We start from the raw sequence: 14,854 nt of genomic DNA on the forward strand, positions 1-14,854 counted from the left end.
ATTGCAGATAAATTTTCTACACAAAAATTCCCAGAAAAAAGAATAATCTTGTTATATGATTGACAGATATCACATGCTTCAAAATCAAATCATTTAATTTTTCACATATGCACACACACACACACACACACGACACACACGATATAATGAATTTCTCTCTAAAAAAAGGTTAAAAATAGCCATGTCTACTGCCTCGACTATCAGCCACGATTTATATTTATTATTCAGTATTTTTATTATTCAGCCAATTTTTAAAGTAGTAATGAATAGTAAACCGTCTTCTACGATATAAGTATGCTGAGGAAATAAAAAAAATATTGGTTGAATGCTGAAAATTGGCGAAGAATCACAAACAACGATGACGGTCACTTGATTAATTGATCATTTATTTCCACAGAATAAAGTCAAATTTTATTAAAAAATCAAACCAAATTTATTGACTGACTCGATATTTAGATCCTAAAAGTCCCGTTTCATCTACTCATGTCATTTAGATTCGTATCAATTCTTTGCTCTCCAAGTGCCAATTTGGTTGGCTTTGAGAATTTTGGCATTCTGCCCACACGTGTTAACTCAACCGAGAGTACAATCCCACTAAATTTAATTCAAACGTACTGTAACGTACTGTAACCAACTGTTGACAAGTGGATTCTTTTTACTCAATTCGATTTAATTAATTTACTTGACTTAATTTATATGGATTAATTATATAATTAGAAAAACGGTTTTTTTTTATTTTTCCGCGGATTTTCTCGGTTTTTTTCCAAATATAGGAAAATTGGTTTAGAAAAATTTACGTGTGTTCGGTTAAAACTCGTCACATTATTTCTTTCCGTAAAGAAGACAATTACATACACTTCAAAACTATAATTAATCATTTGACTTGATTTATTTCAATTCATTATTCGAATTAAATTTATTAATGAATTCATTTTACAATATTTATATAAGTAAACTTTTAATTTCATGCATAAATCTGCGCACAATAAAGAGTTAATAGTCATTGCTAAAACTCTCACATCTAATTCTCCAAGTTGAAATCCGAAAGTGCTTGACGTGAAAAAAGTTTTGAGTAACAACTGTTAATGCGAACTACAAATGAAGGTAACGCATTCGCATCGCAGACTACTGCCGAGTCTGTTTTCCTTAGGACTGTCATTAGTCGATTATCGATTCGAGACCGTAGACTCGCGTTCTAACGCGCAGGAGGGTTCACGGTTTCATCGAATTCCTGCAATCGTTGTGTGGCAAATCCGCGAGGAGAAAAGCAGCACGTCCTCCAGAACGATGGAGCACAAAGGAAGTATATCCCAGTGACGACAGCCGACTACTTTGTCCCCAATTTACTCCGTAAGTTCGCCGTCGGCGAGTCGGCGACAGGTCGACGAGGTGCGGAACGAGTGAGCCGACGGACGGGCGTGCAACGAGCGTACCATTCGTAGTAATCAGCAGCAGAGAAATGTCTCGATTTTTCATGGCAGCGCGATTCATTCTAATAAAGCCGCCGACGAAATGATTCCTCGTGGCGCTCACCGGTTATGGATTCAGCTAGCGCTCTGATTGCCTTATCACGAAAATAAATTTCCCAGACTCTCCGCTGTTCACCACCACCGACCGACATTTGTACATCGCTGTAAACGGTGTGGAGTAGCGGAGGGGCGAAAGTAAAGAGAAGGTAGGAGAGGACGCCGGTATAATGAGATTAACGACAGTTCCTCTAGTATTCGGCGCAGCCCGGAATATAAATTTGACCGAGTTGCTCGAGACGGCTGAGGAAACGTAGGAGAGAAACCGAACTTTCGACCGCTGTGCCCCGTAATAAACGGGTTTAATTATTTGAAGTTAAGTAATCGTGTTCCCTCTTCTCTGTCTTCTCTTCCCCCTTCCCCCCGTTCCTTCTGCGTGAGCGGTGCGAAAGAGGGACTGATTAGACGGCAGTGGAAATAATTCCTTTGCAATTTTGTGCCTTCGTCGCGAATACAATATGGAAGAGCATCGGGACTTGCACGAGGTTATCCTCAACGCATGCCGTCTCTCCATAGTAGTAGCGGATTTATACAGGGTATTTGACACATGCCATCCGTCACATACTTGTAGTTTAGATAAATGTGGACAAAAATTCATGTACTATGCTGCAAACAACATTAATTAATAACTTTAATTAATAATTTTAATTAATAAATGGGAGGCGGTCATAAAATCTCCTTCTTCTCTATTAGCATCAAACCCCGAGAAGTCAGCATTCACCATTGCTTTTTCGCGTGATACGTCATGTATGCTGTACTATGCCTCATATTGAAACTTTTTACTATTACACAATTTTTAACCTTTCATGTATATAAAAAAAACTACTACAATTAGAGCCATTACAATCTTTTTATTATAATTAGAATTACTTCTGCGATTTTCAACTTTATGCGTAGTAACTTTCGGTATCAACTTTAAGTATAAGGCTAGAAATCGTGTATCTCTCTGTCTAGCGAATGGTACAACATATATGAAGCCGACCATAAGCCAGAATTTTCGGACGGAAGTTCGCGGTTAATATCACGCCGACCTGCCCGTTGCACCCGCGCTATAACTCTGTCACGTCTATCTCGAAGATTATTTCGAGAGGAAAAGTTCGCGGGCGAACACGGCTTTAATCCACACCGGTTGCCACCCGCTTGGCATAACACATGTTCCGGGCTTAACGCAAATAAATCACTTGGAAATTGTAAATGCGATACGAAGAGAGCACCGTAGCTCTGTTCGAAACTTCGCTGGGCAACCGGATCATCTTACGAATCTCTTCGAGATGCGCTTTCATGAATCGCCAATTAAGTCCAGAAAGTGATGGAATCGATACTTTGCTTGGAAAGATAAAATTCATTCAAACGAACGTTTAACCAACTGAATAAATTATATGGTTGCTGCGATGAATTCGATGGTTACGATTTGTTCAACGATTTTATCAACGTAACACATCGTCACTTGTTCAACGAACATGATATTTGTTTGAGCAAGGAGAAGTTGTTTTGCTAATGCTGATTTTGTGAATTATTGCATGGTTTTGGTTCAGGCTGGTACTTTGTTCCACCGATTGAGACACGAATATCTCGAACGGCTTTCGGTTAAAGCGCGCCGCAGCTAGAAGATTAAAGGCATTCCTCAGAAGTCGGTGGAAACAAAAAAAAAACCGCTCTATACAACACTCGATCCACATCGCAACAACAACAGCAACTCTTTTCCGTCGTTCTATTCGAGAACTTCACGAATCACCTAATTCTCCAACGACAAGCCGTTTAAGACGCATCCCTCTTTAACTTGGAGGCGAACTAACCGGCTAGACGAACGATAGACAACTACGTGCAAAGTTTCACAGAAATTGCTATTAACTTCTCGGGAACTTGGACGGGATTTCGATCCATCGTTGCAGAAGCGCAATACTGGAGTGGAGAGTAAGCCGGTGAGGAACGAGTCGGATCGCAGACGTTCGAAAACCGATAATCAAAGTTACGCGGCGATTCACGCTGAGCTTAATTAACGAGGAGTCACCTCGCGAGTTCTGCTTATCGTCGAGGATTTATATCTCATCGTCGGACTATCGATCGACGATAGTCTACCCGTTGATCTCTACCCACGGGATCCCACGATGCGTAATATACCGAGCCTTTTCTCTTCTATGGAAACGATAATTTACCAAGATATCACTACGTCTATTACGTTCGTAGAGAATAACAGAAGTCATCTGCATCAAGAGGAAGAATCGTATTTTATCAACGAGAATAAAAACTCCAAAGTCGCTGTCGGATGAAAATAAATGTCCACAAAAGAATCGGATAGAAAGAACTAACTTTTAGAGTTAGGTTTTAGAGTTACATAGATTTTCTTGCGCAAACTACGATTGAGTCCAATTGAATAAAAATCCAGACAAATCAGCAATATGACGTAAGAATTTGAATTACAAAATTCAATCAGTTTAATTCAACAATAAAAGAAATTAAAATGAAACTCATGGTTGCATGTATCATATAAATGTTCTTTCTATTCTATTAAAAATTTATCTAACTGCATATATCTTAAAGATACAGTGATCAAATAACATATAATGATCCAAAAAGGAAGACTCGAAGGTTTTCTAATGGGACATAAACATATTTTCAAAATATGAAACAAATTGGAAAACTGAGTAAAGTGAGAAACGGAGAAGAAATGTTTACATCTTAAAAAGGCACGTCAGTATTTTAGGATTAAATCAGTTAATTCGTCATACGCAACCCCGAAATTCAATTCCCTCAACTCGATTCGAGTGTTGTTTCTTTTTTTCAGCGTAACATCCCGCTGATCGAACAATGCTGCTCCTGTCGACACGCAGCTGCCGCGTTACACGTGCACGCATACCGGTAAATTGTTTCTACGTCACTCTCGTCTGTTGGATTCACGTTAATCGATCTACGCCCGCACTCGTTTTACGACCTTGTCGGATGATCGTCCGACGACTTCTACGACGACTGCGATATCCAGCGCTAAAAGTGCACTATACTTTATGGATTCGAAATCCTTAAATGATCGCAATTAAAATCCGTCGTCGGTGTTTTTCTTTCTTTCTCTCTCTTTCGTTCTCTCTTCGTTTTTCCTCTTTTCGGGTCACCACGCGCGAAAGAGCGAGCCTTCGGCGACCTTGGGCGCAGCGCATGTGCTAAATCAGAGTCACCCTGCTGCTCTCGTATGACCAGCGGCTCCCCACTACACCGCCGACTGGTTCATTAACAATTACATGGACACCCATGGCACAGGTGGCACGATATATAAAGTCACGAGAATTGGCGTGGCCGGCTATTAGTTCGGCTCGCTTCACCGACCGGTTCGCGCGCGCGCGCTCCTTCGATTCCCTACACGCCGGTATCCGCCGGCAATCGTAAATCGGCCGGATTTAATCGGGAGCTGATCGCTCCAACACGTGCCGGAGTGAACGACTTGAAGTCGCTCGTACGTTTCGATCAGCCTCCGTTCTCATCATCGTCGTCGTCGCGGCTTAAAGGTGACCAACCGCAAACAGACCTTGATTGGTCGCGGTCGCTGTGTAAGCTCGTGTCGAGAGACGAAGCCGCGCCCGCATCCTTACGAAGACCGCTTCTGAAATTTGCAGGAACCTCTGTCACGATGATGTCCGTCGAGCGGGACGTCAGCCTCGTGCTGATGGCTGTCGCGTGTCTCCTGGTGGAGCACTGCGCGCCGTCGTGCCTCGGGAAGTCTGTGCTGAGTAAGTATGATGTCCGAATAATTTTCTGAGATTGCCAAAACGTCGAAAGTAGTGTGCGAAATGAGCGCACGTAACGAGTCCGCCGTTTGTGCGACGACTCCTCGAATTTCAGCAATATCTTAACAACTCTATTTCAAATTCAAGCTCTATCGAGTAATATCTTCATGTTATAAAATTAATAACATCTTTCTGTTAATTTACAAATTGCCAGGATTTTTTATTGAAAATCAGAGAATTTCTTCTAGCAGGATTGCTATATAAATAAAAAAATATAGACGCACCTTGTCCCGAGAAACAAACGAAATTCGAAGTGCGAAACAATTGTACGAAACGTCATAATCCGAATAAATTCATGGCAATTCGTAACAATTTCACGAAATATTTTGAAATATATTATATGTACTTATTTATTATTGTTATTATTCCAAAAAAGATGTATTTTTCGATACACACACACACTAAAGAAATACCCCGCACAAACCATCAAAAACTTGAACATCGATATAAGATTTTATTGAATAATATAAAAGTAAGCATTGCAACAAACGATGACAATCCCGTCGCTGAGAAAGAATCGTCCACGAGTATCAGTCGACAAGCGACGAAGGAACACTCGGTGGACGCAAGGGACAATAATTTCTTCACAGATACATGACGCGTACGTTTGACACGTGATATGACAGATTTTACATGTTATTATCGATTATGACGAATATAATTCAGCTTTAAATTAGTCGCTGACGTCACGGGAGGACTTCATTCGCACGACCGCGTGTGATTCACCGTTGTCACTTTAATCGATTCCCGATTTAAAGTTCACCGCGGCGGATCGTGCATATTATTATCTAAAAGCGGTCCCGTACAAGAGAGGAAAAGGGCGGAGGAAGAAACTGAAGTCGTCGTCCACTTTGTCCGACCTCACGGCTTTATGTCGTTAACCCAGCCTCGCGGGCCGGTCCATCTCTCTCCAGTAGGCTCGGATGATCTGAGACCGAGAGAAGTTCGATACGCCGGCTCGTCCATCAGCCTCCAGACAACATTCATCAGATAAGAACGCGGCGGGGTATGAATCGCGCGCGCACGCCGTGCGGATTAATTCTTACCGCCGCGTCGCGACGCGACTTTACAACGCGAGCCTCGAGAAAGATATGGTTCAACGATTTATAATTAATGAGAGACGGAGAGAGGAGGACGATACCTGTGAGAGAGAAGAACCAGGAGGGAGAAAAAGTTGCGGCCGAAGGTCTGGACTTGTGTTCAGGCTTTGTGCGACATTTCGTTAACGCCTCGCCTTGAGACGCGCGATATCGGGCGCGGGCGAATAAATCGCGAAGATGCTCTCTTAATCCTTTAAGGTCCTGTGTCGAGTCTACGTAAGTCGTTTTATTCCATTTTAGAAACCAGCTTTTTATTTTCATTAACATTATACTATGTATAAATTATTATGAATACGGAAATTTCGGCTAATTTCGAAAACTTGCTTAGATTGTATCTAAATAAAGGATTATCCTTCTTGTGTCATTACTGCCATAAAAGTTGACAGTTTTATTTTTTTCGGAATACATTCGACATTCGATAAGAAAATCTATCTTCTCGGAACTTCTTAAAAACAAGTTCTTTCATTGAACGTCGACTGGGTTCTGAAGTGCGTCAACAAAAAAGCAACTGTCAACTTTTATGGCTGCAATTAATAAATCTGTCCTTGTATAACTCCTTTAATAGCAATTATATTATTATTATTAATTAATATCTTTATAAGATATTAACATTTATATTATCGGTTATAATATAAATAAATAATTATAACATCCGACTATGTACTAAAAATTACACAAATATGTGTTAAAAAGTACACAGATATAATGTTAAATTAATATATGGTGACAACTTGATTTTTCGCTTGAATCAATTCCAATTTATGAGTATCAATAGAGTGCTAATGACACATGCATCGTGTAAACTGCATCTATTTTCAATATCTTTAATGATTCAAATTTCAGTTGAATATGGAAATGTGATCGGCAATCAACGTATTAACTTGAATTAACTACTTCGTGAAACTCTGTCGAACAGTCGAGGAGGCATGAATCATTAAATCAGATCTAATGCTTTCATCCATGCGGCTTCGCGAGGCTTCATCGTATCACTCGAGAATCTCGCTATTTGCCACGTCCCGAGGTATTCTGGAAATTAAACATCCGATGCTTCGAGACATATTATGCCCCGTGGAAGGCATGTAAAATCAGTACGGCGAATTTGTACAAACTCTGTAAAACTAATATATACCCATGTAAAACTAATATTCGCCAGGCGAACCTTAAAGAAAGAGAGGGTCTCGTGTAAAAGCAGTCGTCGGGCTGAATGGAGCGATTTAAACAGGAATGGTCGATTGAAGGCTATTTATTTAGTGCAGCCACGAGTCCTTTCCCACGAAATTCATTTAACTGCAAGCTACAGTAGAATGGAGTTAGCAGGTGTCGACCGAATTGCATCGTTACGCTCAGCGCCAAGCCCATCTCATTTCCGGAGCAAAAAGAAACTGACGTTTTCAGTCATAGCGGGGACGGCCATCAGCCGAGCGTGGATGTCGAGTTTGTTTCATTCCTTCAATAGATACCAAATGAACGAACGAACGGACGAGCGAGCGAGAACACGAGAAAACAAACGAGAGAGAACGAACACGAGTGATACACGGCGGCGTGTCGAATAACGTTTAATTGGCAGCAAAAAAGAGACTTCGTTGTCGCCTGTTGCGAGCGCGCCTTTGTAGCTGATCGACACAACGCCGCCTCCCACACAATTTTAATGATTCGCTCATTAGCGGACGTGTCGGGCCTTGTAAGAACAGGTGAGTCAATTACCGCGACCGGCCATGTGAGAGATGCTCCGTAGCGAGGAGAATAAGTGAAAGCCTTTTCCTCCCAAACGCATTTGCATCCAGCGGATCATCGTTCCCGCCATGGGACGTTAAATCCGAAAAGTCCTCGGGATCTTCGGGATGTTCTTAGATAAAGTGGCTTGCACTTTCTTCAACGCAGTCGCTGCATAAGGGAGGAATCCACGTTTCCTCTCGGCGAACTGTTGTGGACCAAAATTGAAATCTTGGCGTTACTTTGACGCTCTTAAAGATAATTTGCGCGCACTCGGATAGTCTATAGATTAGTGAAAAATTACTTTAACGACACTACACTTCTCTCGTAAACCTTTCATTATAGAGATTTAATTTTAATGTTATCTTAAAAATAGGCTTTAAATAGACAGAGGAAGAATTAGCCATAGGAGCTAAAAATTACAGGTTTAACACAGAGCTAAAATTTCGACTCAGCGATTTTCCCAAATACCTTATGTGCTACGTAGTTCGGGAGCGAGACTACATTGAAAAAAAGATATATAAAAAAAAAGAAAATTAAAATCGGAAGATTTTCATTTTTCTTTTATCGGGGATTGATATCAATCCGGATGATATCGCTTTGACGTGTAAAGCTTCGCTTCTTTTATATATTAATATTTACAGTAACGTGTTTCATTTGCCACAATGGTGCTTTCAAAACGAGCAAGCCCTTCTCTCCCCGTTGAAAATTAATATCGCACATTTCGCGTGCCGATAGCGCGGGAAAAAAGCATGACGCACATTTTAATCCGTCCGAGAGTGGAAACGCGTGAGAGAGAGACCAGCCGAGGCTGGCCGTGCGATTCCGGGCTGCGTAATCCGTCGGGATAATTTCGTCGGCGCACAGAGCATCAAATTCATCTCTTTAAATGAATGTATCGGAGTCGCGCGATGTTGCACACCTGCGTGTACTTTCGCGCCTACAAACGAGCCGGTCGTATAAATTTGAATTTTAGACAGGCACGCGCGATCGCGAGAGAAAGAGGAAGAGACTTCTCCTTCTCTCCATCCACGCTCGGAACAGGAATAGATTTCGGGAATAAATTTGCGAGCGTCTCCCCCTTTGACGTTTCCGAAATTATTCGACATTCGTATTCGGCTCTACGCGGCCGAAAATAGAAGCCGACGACTGCCGTGAATTCGAATCACCGATAATGATCTAGAGTGAGCCTCGGCAACGAGGACTATACTTACGGGAAATATCGACGTTAATCTGACGCAATCCGCCTATGAAAATAGTTAACGATTGTCGCGTCGCGTGTAATTGCCGACCGCGTTTCTACCCGACTCGGCCGCGCAACGAAAACGTACTTTTGCGAGATCGTTTTCCAGACGAAAAAAACACCGATCTGTGGAAATATTATTCACCGGTCTTCAGCAAATCTACATTAGCGTTATATCAGTTATCAATGTTTTGTATCATAGTAGCTGAGAGTTTCGGAGCTACATGAAATTGGTAATTAGTAAGATTTGTGATTTTGTATTCAAGCTTTCGACCGTTTCATGAGCCAGACAGACCGAGTGAGTTGTATTTGAAAAGTTACAGCGAAGAGAAGTACGTGATCTATGAGTTCTCCCCACTCGCGAAAAATCGTTAGAATGTCGCTCTATCCGTTAGATATAGTATGGATCTGATAACTAGATTAGTGCGTTTGAGAGCCTAACGAACCCTGCATCCAAATTGAATACCGGCAATATAAGGTCATGAATTCGACACAGTCAGTCTGCCTCGAAATCTTGCTCGAACACATCAAATGATAAAAACACTCTATGAATGATTTCCTGGTATTCTTATATAACTATAGCGCGTTATATACGAAGAATCGAGAATTTCTCTCGTAAATGAAAAGTTATCTACAGTCAGAAGCAATATCGAAACATTATAAAATTTAAATGCCACGCTCAGCGTTGCTACTCAAACAACATTTTTCTGAAAAGTAATAACGTTCCTTAAAAACAGAACCACTTTCCCACCGTCCCATCGGTAAAAAGGAAAAGACGCGGAAAATTAGAGCGGAAATGAAAAGTTACACGAAACGTGCTAACATGAAACGCCTAACTCGAGCTGAGGAACAAAAATCAATTAAGATGAATTAATTAGCCAGCCAGGGAAGAGCAAAGTTCGCAGGAGCGAATCCTGTGTTTCGTCAAGCGGGGGATGATAAGGGAGAGCGATCGCGTCTCCGCTCCGATGCATCGCGCAAGCCGCTCGAGTCCGCGCGCGCAAACCCGGACTAAAGCCGACAGCGTCCACTTACCTCATTACCTGCCAGGCTAGAACGAAGCGAAGAGACGACCGCACCGGGGGAACGCTGCGGGAGCGCATGCGTTCTCGGGCGGTAAGATAGATCGAGGATACCCGGAGGAGACTCGATGGTCGCCGGGGCATCCCCTCGTGTGACGCCGGGTAATAATTAACTTTGGCGGGCTTCGCCCCAGCGAGAGCAACCGGTCGAATTACCGATGCAAAACTTGCGATCTCGCCACCTCGTCTACTTCACCCACAAAACCGCGCAAGCGAGCCAGCGACAGCGAAAGAAAGAGAGAGAGAAAGGAAACGTGAGCGGCGATTACTCGCCCTTTCTCGCTCTCTGTGATCGGCTGCCGCCACGAGGAAAAGTGATTAAACCCAGCCTGCCTATCGCGAATTAGAGGAAACATCCCTGGGATATCTTTGCGGAAGAATTTCTATGGTGTTCCGTAAGCGTCTCGCGATAATGCCGATGATAATTCGGCTAATTAGCGCGCCGTTCACGATGCAGATCAGCACGGCCCTGTTGTCGTTTCGTTCGCGACCAGATCGTTAAGCTCTCCCCCTTGTCTCTCGTCCCCTGAGTCTCTCACGGAATTTCGTTCGGCTAATATGTAAATTTCTTAGATACACCAAGTATACACGCGGAGATATAATTGCATAATTTATACGCAAAGTTTCCGCTCGCGTGGGAGATGTGGTACCTTTCCTCTTTTTCCTTTCCTTCCCCTTTTTTCTCTCCTTCTATGGAAATTAAAATGGCTCATGTATACGTAACTAAACTGCCGCTCCACGCATGCGAGTGATCCATTTTAAGGCGCACGAAATACGTCATCCGCGTTAGCGTAAAGTGACACGTAGCATTTAGCTAGCAACATTGAGAGAGAGAGAGAGAGAGAGAGAAAGAGAAGGGGGGGAATAATAGAAAAAAAAGCATTTATTAGACACAAGAGAGGGAAACGCTTTTTGTTAAAAATAACCACTTTCAACAAACGTCCCTTGCGAGTTCGCGTCAGCATCCATGAATTTGACACAAACCGGACGTGGTGTTCAATTCAACCTGGCGTCCGTTTGTTTCATGTAGAAAAAAAAGAAACAAAACGAAACGAAATCAAACAATGTAAGAATTATAAAAGTTAGATAACAAACACGAAGTCCACAAGCGGGAGCGAGTACGTGCAAAGATCCGTAAGGCACGCGCGTTTCCTCGAGAATAGTTCCTTCCTGATTATAGATCGTTAGCGGCAACCAGTCCGCGTCTCTCGGCCAGAAACGACGTAACAGAAGTGAACAAAAGGAGGGGGCGCCGTCAGTTCCGCTCCAATGAGAAGTTAAACTCGCGAAATGAGAGTTCCCGATGCGCCCGACTGAAAGACAAGGAGGGAACGTCACTAAACCAAATTCCATAGAAAGTTTCCTGAGCGAGCCGCGCAATCTGCAGCGTGTAAAGAACAGCATGACGGCAAATGGAGAGGGAGGGTTAGTAAAAGGTGCGAGAAAACGATAGAGATGGTGGCAGCGAGGAGGGGGGGGGGGGAAGAGAGNACGAGAGCAAGAGGCGAAAAGTTTCGACACGATGAAAGACCGCCTGAGCTGGAAGTGAAATCAAATGACATCCCACCCGTAGATCTTCCCGCTACCCCCTATTCCGCCGTTTCACCTCCGTGAGCTGAAAATAGTGCCGCGGTTCTACAATCTTAAATCTTACCTCGAGTTGGAGCGATCGTAACGCAAAGCGGATGGGATCGCCGGTCAACTTTTCGGATTACCCGTTCGTAAATGATACGTAGCGATATTAAGGAAAAACAGTTTGTACGACAATGTAATCGCCCCGAACACACAGCATTAAGCAAGGCAAGATCTGTCCTAATAATTCCAAAAATTTTCAAACACCCGGGGTTGTATACAATAACGACAAACCAGAAATCCGTCAACAGCAAATATCTTCTTAATATCCCCCGAATAATCGCCAAGTACACAACTGTTCAACTTCGATGTTAAGTTTTTTCTCAATTTCTCACCATTTGGTTGTAGTGCTTGTAGTTGGAAATTTTCTATTGGTTCTTCGAATTCAAGAGAATTCGCAGGATTGATGTAGAACCGAAAGTTCAGCTCTAATATACGCGCAGGGCGCTCGCTCTCAATGATAGACGATATCGCGCAGTGGCGACAAATATATTTGTCCGGGAAGCAGCAGCTGAGGATACATATCATCTTACAGGATCCGGTAGTATATCGTGCGAGGAGAAGCAGATTATCTTGAACGAGCACAATCGATTGAGGCAACTAGTGGCGCTGGGACAGATACACGGTCAGCCCAGCGCGGCGAACATGATGGAGATGGTAAGCCGTCGTCGTCGTCCTTGTCGTCACCGTCGCCTATCTTATTTACCGAAGAAACATTGTTTTCGGGAAATTTTTGCAAAAAAAGAAAAGGAGAGGAAAGATAACAAAAACCGTAAATCAATCCCCACATTTCTTGAAATTTCACTGGATACGGATGAAAATTCATTCGATAATAAAAATGCTGCCATTCGGAATTGTAAAAGAGAGAGAGAGAGAGAAGATGTTTAACGCTACAATGCTAATCCTTTATTCCGAGCCTATACTTCTAATCCTACGTCCTGGAGTAATGATTAAAAAAAGGGTAATTCAATGACTTTTTAATGTAGCACATATATTTTCAAAAATGTCAGGTAAGGAGAAATTGATGGAATGAGAAACAGAGAAGATGGGAAGTTCATAAAAAATACCTTCATCTCAGAAACGCACGTATTTAGTATTCTAGGATTAACTCAATATGTGTAGTATAGCATTTTAAGGATCATCTTACGTTATCGACGCTCATCAAGTTCATCGTAAACTTTGACATTAAACGTAACGATAGACTGCCTCGGTTTCGGTTTTTCGCGGCGCGTTGGGAATTGTTCGTATTATGTTGGATATTTATATTCATTTATTTAAAGAGCACTCTGGTTCGTTCGTGTACGCGAAGAGCGATAATTTACATGACGGTCACGGCAGGTTGCGCAAAGTTAAAGTCGGTTTTACTGTTCGGTAATATTTCGCGGATACGTTGCGCGCGCGTTATGATTAACTCGATATGTAAGTTACTAATTGCTGTTACAGATATGGGACGATGAACTCGCCGCTATAGCGCAAAGATGGGCGGATCGTTGCGCCGAATCGCACGACAGTCTAAGAAACGTCCGTAAGTAAAACTTTATCCCGAGCGATTAATTCCGCTAGTTTGTGAAACGATATATCACGTATTCGATATGCCCAAAAGAGGAGAAAAGCAGATGTGCGTTATCGCGAGAAAAAAAAACTTGTTAAAACTTGAATAATCTCGCGAAAAGTCATTATCTGAATATGAAGACAGTTTTCCGAAATACGACTTTCCCGATATGTTGGAGAAACACGCAATTGTCTCGAAAAGTTAAAATATCTAAAAATACAATTGTCCTAAGATAACAACAATAATAAAATATACGTTTTATCTATCTGTGTAAGAATCGTGTACAGTCTGCCAGTATAAGATACTGGCGAGATACTACTACGTTGCTCGACGCTTTTTATGTTGTGCGCTCTCGATATTTACGAGAAATAAGTCGCCATGTGATCGAGCGCTCATCAACAATGTACTATTTGGAAATAAACGCCGCACGCACTCTCTCGCCCTCGGTGATCTTGACAACGGCGCAAATTGCAGCAGCATTTAAATCGCCGGCCCGCTCGTGTAGTTACAAATCACGTTACGCTGATTCTATTGAGTGTCTCATAACTCACGCGCGTACCACTCGCCGCTTGATTGAGCTTTCAAAGCGTCTCTCTCCCCAAACCCCATCTATTTTTTTATCTCTCTTTCATTAACGTATGCCGATATTTTTTCATTTTTTTTTCGCTTTTCACTGAGGCAGAGGATCAAAAAGGACCAAGCGGCGGCGGTGCGTATTATATATCAGTTAACGAAAGCTGTGCCGAAAATTGCGGAAAAAATGCAATCCTTTTTATCTAAATGAATCGTGACGGTGTGCGAGCAGCAGCTCATCGCGAATTAAATATCCTACAGGTATTTTATGGGATAATTTAACTGTTTATCACGGTAATTGACACGCTGAAATAGACGCATAACAGAGTTAATTTATCCAGGAACCGCGTTAGAAAGCGCATATACTATTGCCATATACTATCGTTTCTCGTGCGATCATTAGCTCGAACAGATTAATTAAATCCTCATTAACTATTGCGAATTTTGTAAAATGGTACATGGATTTTCTGTGCAATTTCACCCATACTACTTGCACACCACGGATCCCGAGAGAGATTTCAGACACCCTGTATATTTACATCGAGTTCGAAAGCCGGCGGGTAAAGGGAACCTTTTTTCATTCTTCCACATACATTTCAAGCGCTGTTAATTAATGTCTTTATGAAAGTGACGTTAATCGCCGGGAATAAGTACGAT

General features: G+C 42.3%; 1 protein-coding gene across 1 annotated transcript in view; it reads left to right on the forward strand.

The window, feature by feature from the left end:
• Positions 1-5,145: 5,145 nt before the first annotated feature.
• Positions 5,146-14,854, forward strand: part of LOC106749456 (venom allergen 5-like) — a 13,811-nt gene continuing 4,102 nt past the window's right edge. Inside the window, exons 1-3 of the mRNA XM_014628902.1 lie at positions 5,146-5,245; positions 12,608-12,729; positions 13,516-13,597. Coding sequence (XP_014484388.1) covers positions 5,146-5,245; positions 12,608-12,729; positions 13,516-13,597 — 304 coding nt within the window. The remainder of the gene's footprint in view (positions 5,246-12,607; positions 12,730-13,515; positions 13,598-14,854) is intronic.

This window comes from Dinoponera quadriceps, unplaced genomic scaffold (genome assembly GCF_001313825.1).
Source record: "Dinoponera quadriceps isolate SergipeBrazil2010 unplaced genomic scaffold, ASM131382v1 scaffold3807, whole genome shotgun sequence".
Lineage (NCBI taxonomy): Eukaryota > Metazoa > Arthropoda > Insecta > Hymenoptera > Formicidae > Dinoponera > Dinoponera quadriceps.